The sequence below is a fragment of the Ranitomeya variabilis genome, chromosome 8, assembly GCF_051348905.1.
Source record: "Ranitomeya variabilis isolate aRanVar5 chromosome 8, aRanVar5.hap1, whole genome shotgun sequence".
Taxonomy (NCBI): Eukaryota; Metazoa; Chordata; class Amphibia; order Anura; family Dendrobatidae; genus Ranitomeya; species Ranitomeya variabilis.
Window position 1 is genome coordinate 45193398 of NC_135239.1, and position 20914 is coordinate 45214311.

Sequence of the window (20914 nt, forward strand, 5' to 3'; positions counted from 1 at the left end):
GCAGGTCAGCTCTATAAAGATTACAATAAAACAGTTGTTGGACTGGACAAATCTAATGTTCCTCCTGGTAACGTACATTGTGAGATTAGGAGTTTTGCTTTCCAAACACCTCGTTGGCATCCAAGCACTGTGCTGGGCAGGATTGTTTTGCGTCAGACAATAAGCATACCTAATGAAACTTATTATCCTTAGTAATTAAATCTGCAATGGGCTGGGTGGAGGCAGCTTGCACATATGAAGCAAATCCATGTTACTCCAGTATTATTAGCAATGACTCTTTAAAGACAAGACAGAACCGCACCCAGAGCCAAAGCCAAAGAAAGTGTATAAATCATTATTTATTTACAGCTTTACTTTGTTACTGTACATTTTCCTGCAGGTTATTCACAAGGCTATACAAAGCAAGGGACTGTACAATGCAGCATTTTTTGGGTGACAGGTACAAGTGGCCCCTGAGCTGAATCCAGCACTGGAGAAATAGGAGCTGATACAAGTGCAGGTCGCTCAGAGGCTACAGAGAAGGACACACTAACAATGATGCAGCCTGATATCGCGGATCTACATGTGCCGCATGTCTTCACGGTATCTGGAAAGCCACTGGATGCCAGCCCCGGATGTTGTGCATACAGCTCAATGTGCACTAGGTTGATAATGTGCTGAGACTGTAAAGGATTTATTACAGTCCTTCTGCCTTGGCGATGCTTTTTCGGTTGCTTAGAACTTGCTACAAGGAAAGGCTTAATACTGTCAAAATAAAAAGTGAGCCCAGTTCTCTGTCCGTGGTCCAGAGCACTTCACACGGAGCCAGTAATGACCTGCTCATGGCTCCCAAGGTGCAGATCATCTGATTCCTTCTCCTCGCCTTCAGTTCAGTGTATTTCATGAAGGGTCCTGTAGAGGAGCGCTGCATTAAGTGTTTTTGGACAATCATGTCTACCTCCTGTGACAGCAGCAATAGACTAAACATGTCCTAAACAGACACTAATGCATCGTGCTTGGTAGCTCATGGAAAGTAGAAAGACATGATTGGACTTTTAGGGAAATCATGAAGCGTTCCTCTGGATTACATTATCCCCGGTCATGCAGAGCAGCGTATAAATAAGAGTGAACGTTCTGAGTAACTAAATATACTGTAACCGCGGCTCAATAGTTTCATCGCTACTGAGCTGCTTGTACAACGGGAGGGAATTAATGCTAAATATTTCACATTATCTTCATCCTGGAGGATGCACCCCTTTTTTTTCCGATAATTGCTTAATGATAAATTAACTGACACAATCATCCTACGAATAATACATGTATTTGAAGAAACTTCTTTCTGTTGCCAACGTTCTGAACTGGGGAGACTGCCAGCACCCTTGCATCGTACTGTACACCCAACAATTCAAGTATTGCAAGAAAGTAGGTAAGGACACTTGATGAGGCGGCTTTACACACCCATGTCAGGTTACATGGTTTATCAGTATCACACCCTTATGCACTGATAGTTAACCGGTCACATTCCCACATCTGGTAAGTCACTCAAGCCAAGTTCAGCTCGCTGATGGTCACTACAATCTGCTTGCACTGTAAATGGTGTCACAGTAAGAAACTGAAGAAGTCTCTACCGTTTCTGATCCTTGAAAATTCATAAATAATTTAAAATCAAGTCCAAACCAACAATAAAAAGTATTATCAAGTCCAAAATGTTCTAGTTACAAGAGGTCTGGGTGCAGTCCTCCTTGTGTTTTCACTTTCTAAGATCAGAGAACAAGGTTAACACGTCCAGGCCTGGCTCGTTGTTGCAGGAACAGCACGGCCCGGTGTCTTCATCCCCTTGTGTAAGGGGAACTGGTGCATCTGCAGTAATGTGGCCATCAAAACCTGGCCAGTTTGTATTCACACACTGGGGCCCGGGTTCTTCTTGCTTTGGATGTCCTGGAGAACCTCTATGGTGTCACGTATTAAGGCCTCAAATATTCCATCAGCCAACTGCATTTTCACAAACAGCTCATCCTCATCATAGTTCACCCACTGTGCCTCCTCCTCGTGCAGCTCTTGTACCTGTCAAGGAGAAAAATTCACAATTAGCAAGAAAATGCGGTTTGCAGAACCCATGTACCGTTCGTTTACCTAGATTTTCATATGAATCGCATCCAAATAACCCATAACAGCATCGGGGTACTATGCTTGCAGGTCCTGCACATGCATTTTGTGACTAAATGCAAGAGTGAACATTAAACAGCTGAATAATGAACAGAAGCTTGAATCCCTTGCTGCACGTGCATATTAAAGTGATTAAGAAGTTAACACACCTTGATGTACAGTTTCAGAAGCAGAGTAATCATCGCAGGAGCTCCTGCAGTGATGCAAGGGCCGGGATGAGAGAAACCTCTGATCTCGGTTGTTTAATGCAGTCACTAGCAGCTACAACATCTACATAGTTAGACCTCATTCACATATCAGTTTTTTTCACGTATGAGAAAAAGTGACTAAGTTCTAAGTTTCATCAGCGAATTTTGTTTTGAGTGTCATCAGTTTTTTACGCATGTGAGAAAAATAATAAATCGGTATTTTTTTCATATGCAACAGTCCGTGAAAATCAGACTGCACTCAAATGCTATCGGGTGCGGTGCGACTTTTTCATGAACCCATCGAGTTGCATTGCCAATTCTGATCAGACACTCGGATCAACATCGGACATGCCCCTGGTATTTTGCATGGACCACTCACGGACATGTGAATTACCCCATTCACTATTGTAGGTATGAGCGCTATCCGTGTTTTTCAGAATGAGGCCTTAAACAGACTGGTCAGACCGCCAAAACATTAGATGGATAAAAGATCCTGCGCATATTATGACAAATCATTGGGCTATTAGACCAAAAATCTCAAAAAATCTTATTGTGCCATTTGTACAATAGCTGGTGAGAAAGAAGACCGATTTCCTTATCCCCTCATGAATAGAGCGGAAACAAAACTGCTATAGACTGGCTATTAGTATATGCTGCCAATACAGTGGGGCACGGATGAGCTTAAATAAGAAATGGTCGCATATTCACCTTCCAGCAAAGACTGATAGCTCTAGAAGCAATACCTGCTACGTTCAGATGTCACCTGTAGACCTATGGTTGCCGGTGATCGGCTGCAGTGGTCCGGTGACAACAGCGCATCATCAAAGAAACATCAGATTATGTGTTGCTCTGGTTATCTGACCACTGCAGTCAATCACAGGCTGCAGCAGGTCCTGTGACTTTTAAATGGAACAGGCCCAGACCTCCAGAGCGGCCAGATTTATTAAATCAGACACCCTTTTTATCTTAACTAATGCAAGCCCTTTCCGATTACTCTACAATACCTTACATGTTTTCAAACAGCATTTATTACTGTGACTAAGGTGTATATTAGATGGTAGATCGAATTGCTTCAAAATGACCCAATCCGCCTTCATCTGAATTATGCTTTATATAAGGATAAAAGGAGTAGTACAAATTATCCATGACTGGTTAAAAAAAATAAAAAATGAATGTACATCATGCTGGACAATCTGTTATTTTATAGGATGTAGTAATTATCTTTGCATCATCTCCTGTACAGGCCTCAGTCCGTCTCCCAGGGTTTGTTGCAGGTAGTTCCTTACTGTCATAGTCCACATATCATACTCGTGTAAAGAAAGTGTATACTACTTCAAATCTTTCTAACAAGATTAAAATTCGGTTTCTACCAATTAGGTTGTGTGGCGACCGTCTATTATAACCAGTAAAGGAAAAATTGTCCAATTGGACCTTTACCAGATACAGTAGAAAGCTTGTCATTGGGAGGTCTCTGCTATTGCAGGTGAACCTCAATTACTTTACTAACTAGTATTGCAGCTTATTAAAAAGTGGCACTTTCTGGAAAAAAGGAGCCATGTTTTCACATTCACCCTATATATGGCACTGTAGGAAAGGCGCAGAATAACGACAGCTCACACCTAAGCAGATGTCTGTAGACGTGCCATCACAGTTCCCGCTCATCTCCTGGTACGGAAGTGAGGGGAGATGGATTTGCCCTTTAAAGGGGACTCACAGCTCTGCACTCACAGCTCTGCACTCACAGCTCTGCACTCACAGCTCTGCTACATCTACAGTAGAGAAAACTGTGATCCTATCACAACTGTTGCACCCAGTAAACTAAGCTTTACTTCGCAGTAATCAGGGTATCTGCCCCTACATCATGCTGATGTCAAATTACACAGCAAAAACCTGCTGACAGATCCCTTTAATATCAAAGTAGGGACAACAACTTTAAGGGTTTCAAATAAAATTAAACAAGCATCTTATTGCAAGGAAATGCAATCGATTTCTGATTTGTAAGGGAGGAGGCCTCCAATATTCAGAAAACTGCCTAGGGGGAAAAAAAAATAGACTCCTTTGATTTTTTATGAGATACTGTAGAAAAATTGCTAAAGATTCCTCGGTTACTTCATTCTAGTGACTTGTGGACACAAACTTGCAGCAAAACAAATTATATTTAGTACTTTACCAATATGTGATCCACTCTGTCTCTCTTTTTCCTTCCAAACTTCATCATCCTCTGCCAGTCTGTTTTATAATTTTGCTCTTTTCTTAGGCTCAGGAGATTAAGAACTTCACTGGTTAAAAAAGACTAAAGAAGAAAAAAAAATATAACTCAGTTTGTACAATGGACAAAGAAAGATACAATTAAAACAAAAAGAGACAACTGCCCCCAAACGCAGCACATTACCTTCACTTCCTTCATGTTACTGTGATCTTTCACCCGACGTGAATAGGACGGAGTTACCCTTAGTGGTTTCTTCCATGAAGGCTGAGATCCTCGTGGGTCCGGAGAACATATTTCCTCAAATATGTATAAAGTCAAGTCAAACAACATCTGCAGAGAAAGGAAAGAAAATAAGCAAGCTCATAAATGACAGAAATGACACACTGAGCTGAAGATGAAATGCAGTGGACTGTGAAGACCTACCTCTTTATAGGCACTGTACGCAGGGCTCTCGTCCTCCTTGTTACACGTGAAAGTTTTTCGGATCCCCTGAAGGTTTCCATTCACCTGCTTCCATTCCCACAAGTTGTCCGCTGCCACCTCCACCAGCTGCTCCACCTCTGGCACGGTGTGAGGGACAGCAAAGATGAGCTCTGGTGGGGGCACTGGCTGAACAGACTTTGCTGATGGTTCAAGGCGAGGTGGTAATGTTTTTGGCTCTAACACAGGACCAGAGGAGAGCGGTCGTTCCAATTCAAACTGTTGACTTTTACGGTTGCTCAGTCCAAAATCCTCATCAAACCAATCTGGCTCATCCCCAAGGATGGAAAGGATGCTACGGCTCGGCTCAAATCCTGTCGCTTCATTTTCCCCAAATTCCTTGTGTAAAGAATCCTATTAAAAATAAGTGAGATACATTGTACTGTAAGCAATAATATAGGGAGTAATTTAGCAAACAATTCCAGAGTATATTATGCTCTAATGAACACGTCAAAGACCATTATGCAAAATGTCTATCCCACCACTTTCCCAACGACTCACCAGCTCTTGGTAGTCATCCTGTTTAAGGACCTTTCCTCCCTCTTTGTGCAGGTCACTAAAGGCCTCAATGCTGCGCAGTTCCCGATTGCTTTGCTGAATTTTCTGTGCCTTCTCTCTGCGTATACCTTGTAGGTAAGAAACTGTATCCTTCAGGCAGACTTGTAGAAGACTATCGGACAGTGTGCTTACTTCAGGTGCTTGCTTATTCAATCTGGCCTCACTACGATTTTCTGTCAGTTCTAGCAGAGGCGTTTTTGGCCGCTGATTTTCCTCCTCGGCAATGGGGGTGTCTGTAGTTGTACCTGCCTGCAACTCTTGCTCTATCAATGTCATGTGCGACTCGGAAACACTAGACTCGGAGCTTTTTGAAGATGTCGTCCTTGCTGGGCCTTTTAATTCAAAGTCCTCAATTGAAGGAGTCCTGTCATCAATTTGTTCCTTGGGTTCAAGGGAGATTTCCACATTATTTTCGATTTTTAGTGGAGGCATATGTTCCTCCAGTGAGAGCAATGCAATCTTTTGAGGTGGCGCAAATATTCCATGTAGTGGTGAACAAACAAAATAACGATTGCCTTCGAGGGAACCATCATTATTACCTTCTGCTTTGTCAAGCTCCACCCCAGCCCACACTCCATCCGCAAACAACGTCTCCCCTTTAAAACGAAGCGTGCCAGGCTGCACTCCACTCACCAGGACCCGGTCTCCTAGCCTGAATTCTGTAAGTGGGTCACTAATCTCAGCGGAGAGCTGAATTTCAGGTGAAGGAGGCTTCAATTCTGTGATCACTTGAAAGTTAGGACTTGGCGATTTAAACTCACTCTGTACACCATCTCCCTCAGAAAACCCTTCGACGGGTACTTCCCTCCCTGGCGTGGTAGAGTAGGAAACATCTAATTCTTCTCGAGGCGTTTCAGACATTGAATACTTAAAGGCTGTGGAGCTCTCAAAATCTTCAGAGTAAGAGTGATCCCTGCGAGGGGAAACATTCTCTTCAGGGGTTTCACTCCTTAGTTTTAGGTCTAAAGCTGGAAGCGGCGAAACAGATCTATTGCTGTGTGTATCCAGCATGTCTTCAGGGATCTCCGACTGGATGCTTGAAACTGGACTATCACGTGCAGACAATAACGGCTCTCTGACTGGGGGAGAAGGAGGACCATCACTTGGGGAATCTTCTCTGGTTGTGAAAGGGACAGATTTATCATGCATACTCTCAGAAACAGCTTCTTTTCCACTTGCCAGTGATTTTTCAAGACTCGTGCTTTCTGCTGGATAAAACGAAACAATGTTAAAAAATAAAAAACGCACAAAAAAAAAATATATATGACCATACAAACAAACTCCACTGATACACAGAACTTCTTACCATCAGACTTGGCGCTGACCTCGGTTACATGCTCACTCTCAGCTTTATAGGACGTTGTGCTGTCAGTCCTACAGAAAATTAGCAAGTTGTATTAATGTAATAAAGAATAAAAACAAAACCATATCACAGGTATCAAATATAATAACAATTGCTCACTGTACCTCTGGAAGGAATCCGATCGGATGGGTACTGTCTCTCTGGATAATTTTTTGACACTTTTAATGCTCGGTACTGTGCCTTGTTCACCACTCAGTTCTGCTTGTGTTTTCTGGATATACTCATCATAGGACTGAAAATGGAGAAAAAAGGGGAATACAACAGTTTTCAAGATCACAGACAATTATTGCTATTGAAAATGAGTTAATAATATATACAATCTTATTTTCTACCAAGATAAAAAAAACAACTGTTTACTGTACATTAAATATGATGGAGAAATCTAAGTACATTGTACAAATCACAACTGCTGGTATTAACCACTTACAGTCAAAGCCAGTTTTGGGTTTTATGGCAAACCATTTTTTCCACTATTTTTTTTCCAGCAACGTAGTCGAATGAGGTCTTTTTCTTTTCGGGATTAGGTACATTTATCAGTAGAATCATTTTGGGATACACTTAACTTATTTATTCTGTTGGTTAGCACGATTATGGTGTTACCATATTTCTTAAGTTTTGTTTAGGTTGCATTGTTTTGTATAATAAATACATCATTTGAAAAAAAAAAAAAGTTTTTGTATCTCCATATTCTGTTTATTTTGAGTGTGACCAAGTGTAGTTTTCATTGGTACCATTTTGTGGTACATGCAACGTTCTCATCACTTTATATTTCAATATTTAGTAGGCAAAAATGAACAAAAAAAACAGCAGTTCTAGATTTTGTTCATTCATTCTATAATGTTATCTTTTTTTTTTAACCAATACATTTTTATTAAGTTTTAAACAGAAACAAGTCATACAGTCAGCACAGAGATCGCAGAATCAGTAATAGGTATGTCACATATGACTTTGTTCCTAGAAAAAGGAAGAACCAAGGAGAACTGTAGTACAAAAAAATAGGGATTCTATAATGTTATTTTATCGTGTGTTGCTATGACAATGACAATACAAAATGTACCATATATAGATTTTTTTCTGTATTTGCACAGAAATTACTGTAAAAAAATTGAATAAAATCATTTTGGGCCACCACCCATATTTTAATTTTCAGTAGACAGAGCTGTAATGATAGCTTGTTTTTCAGGGGCAAGCTGTAGTTGTTCCCAGCACTATTTTTTTTAATGGTGTTCACCATGCAGGATAAATAATAATATTGCTTTATAGTATAGCACGGGTCATTAAAAATTAAGTGACACCAAATGTGATTTTGGCAGGGTTTATTCCCCCCCACCACAAACGATTATTAATAAAAAACTAGGATTTGAGACGTGTGTGTGTGTGTGTGTGTGTGTGTGTGTGTGTGTGTGTGTGTGTGTGTGTGTGTGTATATATATATATATATATATATATATATATATATATATATATATATATATATATATATATATAATTTTTTTTTCCACTTAAACAATTTTTTTTTTTAGTTACAGTACTTACTAGTCCCACAAAGGGACCTGAACATGTGATCCTTTGATAGTCGATAGTACTACATATAAAGTGCAGTGCATTATCTAGTGCGTCATTGTTTGATTGCCCGGTAGCTTCCGGCAGGATCTGATTTATGTAGACAAGTATGAAAAAATTACCATCCTGTATTTAACAATCTACAAAGTGCGTTATTATTACCTGAAGTTGCTGAAGTAATACGGCTTCCTGTGCTCGCAATCTTTCTTTTTGTCTTCTCCTTTGCTCTCTTTTGAGATTCTCTACAACGGATTTGCGTTTTTTAAGCTCTTCCTTTAGTGCACGTATGCGGCCTTCAATGTCACTTTGATCAGATGGAGCCTCTGAAACAATATGTGAAATGCAGACATAACGTATATAATATATCTATGCACTAATGTTACACACATATTTACATTTATATATGGGCTTTTCCTTCTCTTTAGAACTATGTAAACATTTAATGTCAATCATGGTGTATACGTTCCAACAAGGCAGCCATCATTTGTAATTAATGGAAGTAAAAAGACGACGCACCCTTCTTATCACTAAACATTAGCATAAACATTTTGTCCAATCTATTGTCTTCTGAGATTCAGTGTAGGTGGCATTTGTGTTTAAAAAAAAAAAAAAAAAGCCAATATACAGCTATGTGTGTGCACAGCTGTAAAAATAACCCTGTGAATACTATGGCAAAATCTGCATCAGAATCCATAAAATCTTCTGGTAAATGTCAATTTTGCTGCTGGTTATGGTGCAGAATTTAGCCACAGATGTAAGTTATCGCAATAAATGAAATCTGCGAGTCCAAAGCAAAATGTTTTATTGCTGTGAGTGAATGAGGTTTGTTAAACCTCTATTTACTATCATTGCACAGTATTTGTTGCAGAATTTTGGATTCGAAATAAGCACAGGAAATTCGGCAACAAATGTGTGAATTCACTCGAGTCCAAGAGTACACTTAGAAATATGTTGATATCTATTGTGAACAGGCAATTTACAACTAATTGCTAAATGATATTCAGCTGGAATTCTGAAGATTTGGATGCGTGGTCTGACCAAATGTGAGTGGAGAGCGTAGGGCAAGAGGATTGGTGAAAATGTAAGGGTCGGTACAATTCCTTATAATGGATGGCCAGGAAGCTGGCGGCTCCCATATCGAATACAATGTCATCCTCCGCTAAAGAAAAGTGTTAAAGTAACAGTACCTCCCATAATTAATGCAGCAACCTGAATAACACTCCACTGCATGACATTTACCTGAATGTGTCATGGACAATGATTCTTCAGACCACGTGTGGGAGAATTGGTGGGGTCTTAGGGTAATGTGGATTTTCTGACGTCCGCTCTTTACACTTTCCTTGCTGGATTCCAATTCTGCTGGTGACTTGCTGCTTCTTGGAGGAGACTATAACAATACAAACGCGTTTCATCTTACGGTGTTAAAAATGGAAAATTTGGAGGAATTGTTGGTCAAGTAAAATCACAGTGTCCAGAAATTGGCATAGGCAAGTCAATTGTCTCTGAATGTAGCACTGAATGAGCTCTCCTGCTGGACTGTGAAGAACACTAATTGGTTCACCGTGCCAGTTGGCATATATAGAACTCCTGGCTGATTTTATCACAATGGGCCGGCTGATAAGTGTTTAAACCACACTGGGAGTTGCAGAACAACATACTAGTGTGATCTATGGGAAAGTAGATGATGTAGTAAAGAGAAGGATCTTGTTAAGGAGTCTGAACTGCACAGCTCCCGCTCTACAGATGGAGATGCATCCAGAGATTTATCCTCATTCGAGACGCTCTCAGAATATATGAGTAAAGCAATAATCACGTGCTACTTTCTGCCAAAATCATCATAGGCAGACTGACCAAGTTCTCAATACAAGAATGAAGTATGTACCACTTTGCTGGGTCCAGATACCGCTAAGTCTTCAGAGATGCTCCCGTGTTCTCCGCTCTCCTCGTGAATTTGTTCAGCAATGGTTGATGGCTCAATGCTCTCTGAAGATAAATATTCTGGAGGAGGACTCAGAGAGGTCCTGGTCTGGATAGTTGGACTTGGTGGGGCTGAGGAGCTTTCCCTGCGTCTCTTGTCTGAAAATCAAAGGTAGTGATTGTCGGCTCATTAAAGTCAATTGGAAAGCATGTGGCTTACTGACACTGAACTAAAAGTAATTAGCTTGGCTCTGGCAGGCGGGTGTAACCTGCTGAGGAGCCGCCTTTTTTATCTTAAGGCTCATTTAGACGTCCGTGCAACTCGGTCTAAGACCACATCGCAATGCACAGACTGGCCGCGGGTTTCCTATCACCAGTGTAAAAGCTTCATAGAAATATATGAAGCCGTCAATCTCAGGTGAGAAGAATAGCGGCCAGTCTGGGCATCAGCTGTTTCATGCTCTACATGAGCCTGTAGTGTAGTGGCAGCCGCCTGCACCCATTGTTTCCTGGGCCCCCAATGAAGCAATAGCGAAAACCAGACAGTACAAGAGCCAAAGAGGTACGACACCTTCCTAGGGCCCCTGGCACACTACTTCAGCCATCATCCAGTGACGGTCACATCAAATAGACCCCAACCAATCAGACATTGAGGAAACTGATGGCTTTTAAGCAACATACTCTGTAGACCATGTGGTACCTCCAGTATTAATGACTGGAGCATGGTCTTTATCTTCTTGTTTATATATACACATATTATATAAAACCAGAGAAACATGGGTGAATTAACTTCAGAAAAATCACATTTTAAACTAAAAGGAATAAAACAAGAACAAAAAAGCAAAAGGAAATCGTAGGAATCACTACAAATATTTTAATATATTTTAAGGCTGTGTTCACACGTTCTGGATTTCTCACGTTTTTTTCGCTATAAAAACACGATAAAACCGCGAACAAAACTCATACATTAAGCATCCTATTTTTAGAATGTAATCCGCAATTCATGGGGATTCCACACACATAGGAATGCATTGATCCGCTTACTTCCTGCATGGGGCTATGTCCACCATGCGGGAAGTAAGCGGATCATGTGCAGATGGTACCCAGGATGGAGGAGAGGAGACTCTCCTCCAAGGAATGGGCACCATATCCCTGTTTAAAAAAAACAAAAAAAATAATTAAAACAAAAAATAGGGATATACTTACCTTCAGATGGCCTCCGGAGTCCTCCCGCCTCTCAGCGGTGCACGCGGCGGCTTCCGTTCCCAGGGATGCTTTGCGCGAAGGACCTGGGATGACGTCGCGGTCACGTGACCGTGACATCACAAAGGTCCCTCGCGCAAAGCATCCCTGGGAACGGAAGCCGCCGCGAGCACCGCTGAGGAGATCGGGGGCCGTCGGAAGGTGAGAATAACCATTTTTTTAATTTATTTATTTTTATTATTTTTAACATTAGATCTTTTTACTGTTGATGCTGCATAGGCAGCATCAATAGTAAAAAGTTGGTCACACTTGTCAAGCACTATGTTTGGCAAGTGTGACTAACCTGTCAATCAGTTTTCCAAGCGATGCTACAGATCGCTTGGAAAACGCTAGCATTCTGCAAGCTAATTACGCTTGCAAAACACTAGTGTTTAGCGGGAAAACGCATGCCAATTCCACATGCGTATTTCCCATGGCAGGGAGTTCCGGAATTGCCGCGGAAATTTCCGCCGCAATTCCAGACGTGTGCACATAGCCTTAATGTGGTGACACTTGCAAGGGTCCTCACCTTCTACAACAGTTTGGGGCTCCTCGGTGCTTTGACCCTTAGTTTTCCCACTTTGGTTGTCCCAAGCCGCTAGGGCCTGCTTCTCAATCTGCCTAATTTCCAGTTCTTCAGCATCCAATCTCCTTTTCCACTCCAGAAGCTCCTGTGCATGTAACCGTCTCTGCACCAGCTGCTGTTCCCGCTTTGTCAGGAATCTGGGGGCAAGTTTACATTAGATCTTGACCTTACTGCAGCACAACTCACTCAGAAAAGGGAAGGATGAGGGGAGAGCAAGCAGAGGAAGGAGGAGACACAACGTTGCATGCGCGGCTTTCACTAGCCCCACACTGTCATGCCCCCCAGGAATCATCTTCATGATAGCACCTCCCTCCCCCCTCACACGGTGCAGAGAGTAGAGGGAGAGGTGCTGTTACCTGAGCAGATGGCGGCAGATATAGAGCTGGAATTTGGGGTGAAGTTTGGGAAAGCACACACTGAGAGAAGCCCAGTGCTGGGGCGTAAAGACAGAGAAGAAGCAGTGAACAGGGCAGATGTCTCTACAAGAAAAGGAGTGAGAGTTTACCAAGGAGACGAAAGAGCCAGACAGACTAACAGAGTGGAAAGCCAAAAAAAGCCGCAGGAGGACCATAGTAGGGGTCCTGGAGGATGGCAAGCGGAGTGCAATTCAGAGAGGTAAGGGAGATGCAAAAAAAAGATATAGCTTAATAGAGGCTCTATCTAAGAAAGATAAGGCGGTGAGGAGAGCCTATTTTTTGACAATTTTTTATATTATCAAGAACATTTTCATGATAAAGGGGCACTCGTGAGAAATTTCCAATAGGCCCAAGGTAAGAAAGGGAAATACATTTTAAAGAACTGGGAACGCAGCACAGAACAAGTACATCAGACAGAGATGAAAACTGGAAAACACATCAAGAAGCTGTGAACTACAATTATGAAACAGGAAAGCGAATGGCTGAACGCAGAGAAATGTAACTAAAATGCAAAGCACATACAGGGAATGGCCTTACTTCACATCTTGCCATGACTACTGACAAAAGCTATCACTAATGCACATTCTACAGTGTATGCGAACAAGAAAATATAGTTACTTGGCATCCATGTGGCCGTGCATTTTGCGAAGTTTTTGCATGATGCTGCTGGTTTCACTCCCAGAGACAGACACTGGGGATGGACTGCGGCTCTCGGCTTCAGAGGGATCATGGCTGGTTAATGGACTGGGCTGAACATCAGCCTCGCTCGGTTGCTCCTGTGTAATATTAATGTGTAAAATTTTACCACAATTTGTGTTTATTTATTTTTTTATGATTTTATTTTTCATTTATATTAGCAATAAAATATAAAACCACTAAAAATGGGCTGTACATAGAAAAAGCACATAAGTACATAAAAACAGAGACGGACAACGCACCAGCTGCCCGCTCTCTGCTGACTTGAGTTTTTCCTGTATCCTCAGGGTGCTGTTCTGGATCCGTTGAATCTCCTCCTGCTGTTTGAGGATAAGTTGCCTCTCTCTGCGAGCGGCTTTATTTGCTTCCTGTAGCCGTTTGATTTCCGCCTGAAGAGGATATTTAACGTGTAAAAAAAATAAATAATCTTGAGGCGAAATGAACACATCATCAACAAAGGCAATCTACAGCTAAATAACAGCCGTACCTGTTCCTGCTGAAGTCTGAGCAAAAGACCGCGCTGCCGCTTTCTCAATGGCGGCATTTTATCATCCTCCCCTTTATCGCGGAGACGCCTGCACATACAAGCATTATATAATTCAGGTTACTGGATTATTTAAAATTAGTTATTCCCTCTGAATGTGTGAGGCTATCTACAGCGGTCAGCTTTAAAATCTCAACCTATAAAACTAATGTTGTGCGGACAATCCCAGGCAGTATTCAGCACCAACAATACCAAGTCGTCCATGCCTTTCAGATCAATTTCACTCTTATTTCATAAACTCAGAACTAGTCTGCAAAAGTGGGTATACAGATAATTCGTTAAAAAAAAAAAGCAAAAAAAACCCCCAAAAAATCACGTCCTAACACACACAAAAAATCTAGCCCGCTAAGGAGGAGCCGACTTTTATTCTTAGGTGTAATTTTTAGTGTCAACCCCATAGCGGTAACAGTGTACACCCCACAGATCATGGTCTCCTGTGTCCCCCAATGGAGCGATCGAAAAAAAACAAAACAAAAACGTTTCCTCTGATCACTCAGGAATGCTTATTTCTACCTCTTTTGGTGTTCCAGCCATGCAAGCTCTGCTTTTGTCTTGTCTTTTAGTGCTTTCTGACGCAAACGAAGAAGAGCAGCTTGGTGGGCTGAGCGCATCTCTCCCTCTTGCATGTACTGACGGACCATCTCCATGGTGAACTTCCAGAAACTGTCCTGTCCACTGGAAAAAGGGCCACTGATTTCCTGCGTCAAGAAAAGTCAACATTAAATTCTAGAAGAAAACAAAGTGCAGGCATTTCTATTCTTCGGCGGTGACCCAGTGTCACCTTTTCAGGAGTACTTTCTTCATCAGATTCATGTCGGCGACTTCGCTGTCTTTCCAAACTACCCCGCCGGTGGGACTCGGAGGGCAGCAGGGAACGAAATGATAATTCCTCAATGCCTTCTTCATTTCTAGGTTCAGCAGAGCTTGCACCTTGAAGAGATAAAAAAAGAAAATGGATTGTAAGACGAAGCATCCAAGAAGTTTAATTACCAAACCCCAGTAATCTTGTCTTATAAAACATACAAACCTTTCTCATCGATGGACAAGCTGGTGTCTCCTTTTGGTGCACTCGGTTCAGGAGTTGGCAGTTCTTCTGAGATGCTCTCGTCCAGTGTCCGGTGACTTGTCGTTTCTTCTTTAATAGAGGAGGCTAGCTGACTGTCTTGCTCACTACTGCTGCTGCAAAACATCAAAACAGGCAAAAACTTAACCTTAGTTCACAAAACATTATTTGCCCATCATCCTAACTTCATCACACCATACCTGTGGGATCGATCTTTGAAGCTAGATACACTGCTAGGTGGTAAAGAAGATGGAGAGGCAGAACGAGACGCCCGTTTCCTGTAGTGAAAAAAAAGCTTACATGTGGCAAACAAATCTCTAACGTGCTTTTAACTATGTTACCAGCATAAATGGAAAAAAAAGAAAGAAAAATGTAAACTTAATAAAATACCTGGTCCCAAGGGAACGATGCTGTTTTTGCTTGTCTGAAGGAGACGTAACCGCATGTTCCGAGTTGGCTGGTGATAAGTAGCCACGCTCTGACTCCTGAAAAGAAAAAGATTTAACACTCTTCCGGAAATGTGATCTCTGATGGCCTAAACCAAGCTGTGACATAATTAGCCCCAGAATAATGCACATTATCTCAGATGTGCTTCTAGATACACACAATATACCATTAACGAATTGAGCAAAAAGATTTTATAAGACTATGATCAGGTGTCCACGATGGTACTTCATGTCAGTCAGAACACAGCAGTTTGATCTTCCTTGGCTGGCACGCAAATGCTGCGATCTTGTGCGTCATGACAGCACAGGGGCCTAGTAATCACAAGAGACTTCTAGGATGCTGGCCGAGGACATTCACACTTTGTTTTCCTGCAACTCATCTCTCCTACATCATGCAGCCCACATGCCTGTACCCCCAAAACAGCAGCCGATACAAACATAAAAGGGAGAAAGAGAGCATTGTGTACGTCATTTTCCTTGTTGGGAAGATTGGAGTAAAGGGGTGCAGAGCCTTTTCACTTAAATTATCAGGACTCTACAAACATCAGAGTACTGACTTTAAACAGATTTACCATGGAGAATTTTGGCAAGAGCTCAGTAAGCTGGATGCCGCTCACCTCCTGTAGTCGGTTCACATTTTGGGTAGCACATGACTCTATGGTCTTTTGGAAGCGCTGAAGCATTTCTGCCTGTGTCTGTGAAAAGGAAGAAATACATGGTGTCAGGAGCCATCAGATAACGCACGGTAATATTATTGCCACTTTATTTGGGATACTGCCACAGACTGTAGCCCACGACTCCTTTTACCTTTGCTGCTACCTGTCGCGCCTCCTCCAGCTGCCTCATACTTGCTTGAGCCTCCTGCTCCGCCTGCTGCCGCAGTGCCGCCATATTTTGCTCATGCCGTTGTTGCTGAGCCTTTAAACACATTGCGATAAATTTGCCATATAAGTAGACTTGTAAAGGGAATCTCCAAAAAAAGGTTTATAAAGTACAGATAGAATAAAGCCGATTATGTTGGAAATTCTACTTATGTTTTCTTTGACTATTGCTCACATTGCAAAGTACTAAAGATAAAGGAGAAAAAGTCCAGCATCCAATGGAGAGAATTTACAATTTTTCTTAGTGTATTGAAAAGTAACCAGTTAAGAATAATTAAAGATTTTTCATTTTAAGTCCTTACATGTCAGATGGTTTGGGGGACACACAATGGGGTCCTCATTGACTGTAGCATGGAGGGTGGGCATAACATAAGGAGTTCTACGTATCTGAAATGTGGCGCCTTCTGTAACCCTATTTTGAAGACTGTCTACTAATTTCTGTGGCCCATTGACAATGAGACCCTTGATATTTAGATTTCTGCAGAAATGCAGAGATCACAAAGTTAAAAGCCAAATGGACATGTTACAGGCATGGTTGCCCCTCATTTACAGCATATAGGAAACTTCACAGATGAAATCTGCATTAAAAACTTGTTTCTAAAACAGAATAAGAACCACAGACTTGTGGATTTTTATTTTTTTTTAAAACCATGATCTGGCCACCAATTAAAATAGCTTCGCATTCAGGGGTAATTCTCATTCTCATCATCTGTTAAAATTACAAAGTGAGCATAGAAAAAAGCAACTTTGCAATGCACTGGTTACTAAAAATCCTCTCTGTTCTCAAGAACGGAGGGACTTTTAATTCTATTGTTTACTGTTCAGTGTCTAGGTTACCAGCCATTTCTGCAGTTGGTCAGCGGTGGCTGGTCTCCTAGGAAAGAAGCTCATGCCTGCAAATCTTTGCAACAGAGCTTGTAAGTGCTGCTCTGAAGCTGGATCTACTAGCTGGCGTCAGAGTCTCTGCACTCTCCCGATACTACATAGCAAAGCAGCCTCTCTACTTTCAAAATCTGAGGACGCAGTTTGGGCCAGTGGCGCAACCATCCCGCTAGACCAGAATGCCTAGCAAGACTGCACTGCCACGCAGCAAGCCTAGAGTATTTAGAGCAGTGTGCTCCTATAAATGGATTCCCGGATGAAGGCAGTATGCTGAAACGCGCGTCGGGGCCAGGCACCGCAACGTGCAGGAGGTAATGCCTTCAACAATGTGAACTAATGTTTTCCTTTATTTCCTGACGACACACAGCAATTTCCGAGCAGTGGATCTCTATTTGGATGAGCTGATTTTTAGAGGTTTAGGTCTCTTTTTTTTGTATTATTATTTTACCTTCAGTATTTGTGCGAGTGATACGGTTTCCTGTTGTGCCAAAGAAATCCCACGCACACGCTCAACATCACACAGCTGCCGAACAGATTCTTCCATAGCACCAAGGTAGTTCAGCTCAGCAGACAGACGTTGGTGTAAGCCGGCAGGAGAGAATCGCAGAGAACCTGCCATAGACACAATCACATAAAGGGAAAAGAAGACTTATGTTTACTGGGATTAACCTAATCTAATTATACAAATGTGATTATCAAAGGGTCTACTTGTACCAAAATTGATTATCTGCATACCTTGCCCAGTATCCGTTACTGAAACCGGTGCATGTGATCCTACTTGATGTCCAGATGGCGGTAGTACTTGTCCTCCTACATCGTTAAAGTTCGACTGCTCACTTTTTATATCTTTTCCAGTGTCAGACATGAGGCTGAAATACACAAAAGTGAAGGGATGGAGAGATTTCATCATTATAAAACCATGGATAATAGTTTGATTGCATTTCTATGAAGCCGCACAAGTGTCTAACCTTGTAATGGAACGAGAAGAAACATCGCCCATTGTGCTGTCCGAATCGGAGCCTGCTGAGCGATCTTTGCTAGTAGTCAAAACTGGGGATGTTGGTTTGCTCCTTTGGCTTTTATTTTCAGAACCAGATGAGTTTTGCTCCAATTTTACAGAGACAGGAGAAGTATTATTCTGCCAAACCTTCCCTACACCGCAAATAAGAGAAATTAATTGAATTCCCTCTTATACTCATTCCTGCACTGTGGTGGATCTGACCCTGAAAGGCATTGTTCCAGGTTTGTCATGAAAATCTACAGTCACTCTATTGTGGTCGGAAGTATCCATTTCTCGTACAGTGTGCGCTACGAGGATTCAGTAGTCTGGAATCACAAAGTGACTGCAGACTTTCGTGGCAAACCTAGACAACCTCTTTAGCCTCGATACATTACAGAAGCCCACATTTAATCTTACGTTTTGTGCTGCTTCTCTGCGATGAAGACGACGAAGGAGATGAAGCAGCAGAGAGAGATTGTGCAGAATGTGGTGAGGGGTTACTCCGAGATTTTACAAGAGGTAGTTCTTTATGGACACTGGAGGCACTGGTATCACTGTAGAGTATCATGGAAAAAAAAACAGAACATCACATAAATTGTATTATTTTCTGGGGAACCTAGACAGTGAGAACTATACCAAAGAGATAAATTGCTGTGCTTCTACAATGGTACAGTGATCTAGCTTTATTGGGAAGGCTTCATCAATGTTCTGGATGGTAATAGACCTTTAAACCCACTTAATATGTAACATGGTGGTAAAGAGGTCCTTTCACCAGTTTTAACATGTTATACTGGCCACTTGAAGGAATAATGGCAACAGAGCTGAAAAAAATGTAGTTTTTATTTCTTAATGCAGATATACTAGCTTGTAAGGTTCAGATTCTGATTTCCACTAAAACACTCTGGGTGTGTGAACTTTGGATTGTAGCCTGGAGTATGCATATTGCATACTTGTGGTCTCGTAACCGCCTGGCCTTGCCGTCAGCACTAGTGATGAGCGAGTATACTCGTTGCTCGGGTTTTCCCCCGAGTATTTGTGAGTGCTCGGAGATTTCGTTTTTGTTGACGCAGCTGCAGGATTTACAGCTACTAGCCAGCCCGAGTACATGTGGGGGGTTGCCTGGTTGCTAGGGAATCCCCATATGTAATCACGCTGTCTAGTAGCTGCAAATCATGCAGCTGCGGCAAGGAAAACAATCTCCGAGCACTCACAAATACTCGGAGACCACCTGAGCGTGCTTGGGAAAACCCGAGCAATGAGTATACTCGCTCATCACTAGTCAGCACCAGAGAATCCTGAAAGTACATGCTATCCACGGCGCGAAGATTCACAAGTCCGCAGTCACAGAGTGAATGCAGACTTGTGCCGAACCTGGAAAACCCATTTAACCATTAGTAGTGAATCCAAATCAGAAAAACTCAATTTACACAAAATTGCTCCAAAATGTCAAAACTCTGTAGTAATAAGAAAACACCAGTTAGTAGTATTCTAAAACTGCATAATAACCTCTGATGAGCGTCTTTTTGAGAATCAGTTGCTGAATCGCTAACATGGGATGAAATGAAGTCATCGGCATAGGAGAGACTGTTCTGAGGACTGCCTGCTGACAATACTGGCTGGTGATCTGGCTCATGTTCTTCATATCCATTAAGATCTAGAAGAGACAAACATTTAAATGTTTTGTTTCATAAGGAATTGGCTAAGGCTTCCACAAAACATGCACTACTAGCCTCACCTTTCCCATGGTGCTGGAACGTCCTGGTGAAGATGTTGATCACACTGTGAGGACTTCCTTTAGTCAGCTCTTCCCAGGGGCCTTGGAAATCAGATCTCACATTGGAAGCCAGCGGAGGATATTTATCAGCTTCTCTCTGGAATTCAACAAGTGGAGCAAAACATCTGTAATCCTTGATACAATACTCCTTATTGTTAAGAGTGCTTTCTGCATGAAGAGGAGATGTGCGTCTAGGTTGACCCTCTCCTTCAGAGAAGCTGCCTTCACTCAAAATGGGTCCTTCACTGATTGAGCTGGTACTGGAATTGGGGGAAAGGCTTGCTTTCTTCTGAGATGGTGAAGGCATCACACACTGTCCAGGTTTTTGTGCCGATTGATTGTTGTCCTCCTTGTCGTCATAGCTCTCCAGTAGTGCAGATAATTCCTCAGGATGCTTCCGGTATAGGTGGCTAGCCCCGGGAAGGTCATCCTGGGAGAAATGACTAGAACATGTACTCAGCATTTTCTGAATCCTATTGGAGAACACATCTACTCGGCTTTCTTTTTCTGGAGGACTGTCTGGTTTTCGCCATGCTAATTTTACTGATGGTTTTGAGTCAGGTTCAAAGGACCAAGCTACTGGTAAATTTAGAGAACCACCGGCCAACTTTTTAGCTTCATTTTCGATTCTAGAAGACAGAGACATGGCTGTCGCCTTTAGAGACTCTATACGATCTAAGTTGCTCTTAAAATCAGTGGATGTCTTAAACTGTGCATTTGTCTTCTGAGTCACTGGAAACAGATTTGCTGTGTTTTTTCTTGGGCTGAGAAATGATTCCAAGTCTTTAGAAAGAGCAAGAAACTGAGTTTGAGGTAATGTGGCCTTTGATGTCACCTTGTCAGGCTGAGGATAGTAGGCCTCCATAAGGTCACTCCTAAAACATATTGATAAAATTAGAAGCAGAAAATTGATAGTTAAAAAAAAAATCAACAAAAGGAATGTAAATGTATACAGTAATTA

General features: G+C 41.9%; 1 protein-coding gene across 7 annotated transcripts in view; it reads right to left on the bottom strand.

The window, feature by feature from the left end:
• Window positions 1–319: 319 nt before the first annotated feature.
• The window catches only part of CEP350 (centrosomal protein 350), a 78005-nt gene continuing 57410 nt past the window's right edge, over window positions 320–20914 (bottom strand). For 2 of the 7 annotated variants that reach the window (XM_077278892.1, XM_077278889.1), the window contains exons 12-39: window positions 19915–20828; window positions 19686–19833; window positions 18597–18733; window positions 18148–18331; window positions 17915–18048; window positions 17628–17791; window positions 16224–16334; window positions 16034–16111; window positions 15361–15455; window positions 15171–15248; window positions 14935–15089; window positions 14689–14837; window positions 14421–14605; window positions 13851–13938; window positions 13606–13752; window positions 13286–13443; window positions 12608–12730; window positions 12195–12388; window positions 10389–10582; window positions 9746–9893; window positions 8669–8829; window positions 7048–7175; window positions 6887–6954; window positions 5524–6788; window positions 4966–5376; window positions 4726–4872; window positions 4504–4626; window positions 320–2043 (exon numbers count right to left, since the gene is read on the bottom strand). In XM_077278892.1, coding sequence (XP_077135007.1) covers window positions 1879–2043; window positions 4504–4626; window positions 4726–4872; window positions 4966–5376; window positions 5524–6788; window positions 6887–6954; window positions 7048–7175; window positions 8669–8829; window positions 9746–9893; window positions 10389–10582; window positions 12195–12388; window positions 12608–12730; window positions 13286–13443; window positions 13606–13752; window positions 13851–13938; window positions 14421–14605; window positions 14689–14837; window positions 14935–15089; window positions 15171–15248; window positions 15361–15455; window positions 16034–16111; window positions 16224–16334; window positions 17628–17791; window positions 17915–18048; window positions 18148–18331; window positions 18597–18733; window positions 19686–19833; window positions 19915–20828 — 6052 coding nt within the window. In that variant the 3' untranslated portion in view covers window positions 320–1878. The remainder of the gene's footprint in view (window positions 2044–4503; window positions 4627–4725; window positions 4873–4965; window positions 5377–5523; window positions 6789–6886; window positions 6955–7047; window positions 7176–8668; window positions 8830–9745; window positions 9894–10388; window positions 10583–12194; window positions 12389–12607; window positions 12731–13285; window positions 13444–13605; window positions 13753–13850; window positions 13939–14420; window positions 14606–14688; window positions 14838–14934; window positions 15090–15170; window positions 15249–15360; window positions 15456–16033; window positions 16112–16223; window positions 16335–17627; window positions 17792–17914; window positions 18049–18147; window positions 18332–18596; window positions 18734–19685; window positions 19834–19914; window positions 20829–20914) is intronic. The other 5 variants (XM_077278893.1, XM_077278890.1, XM_077278891.1 and 2 more) reach the window with 5 other exon arrangements.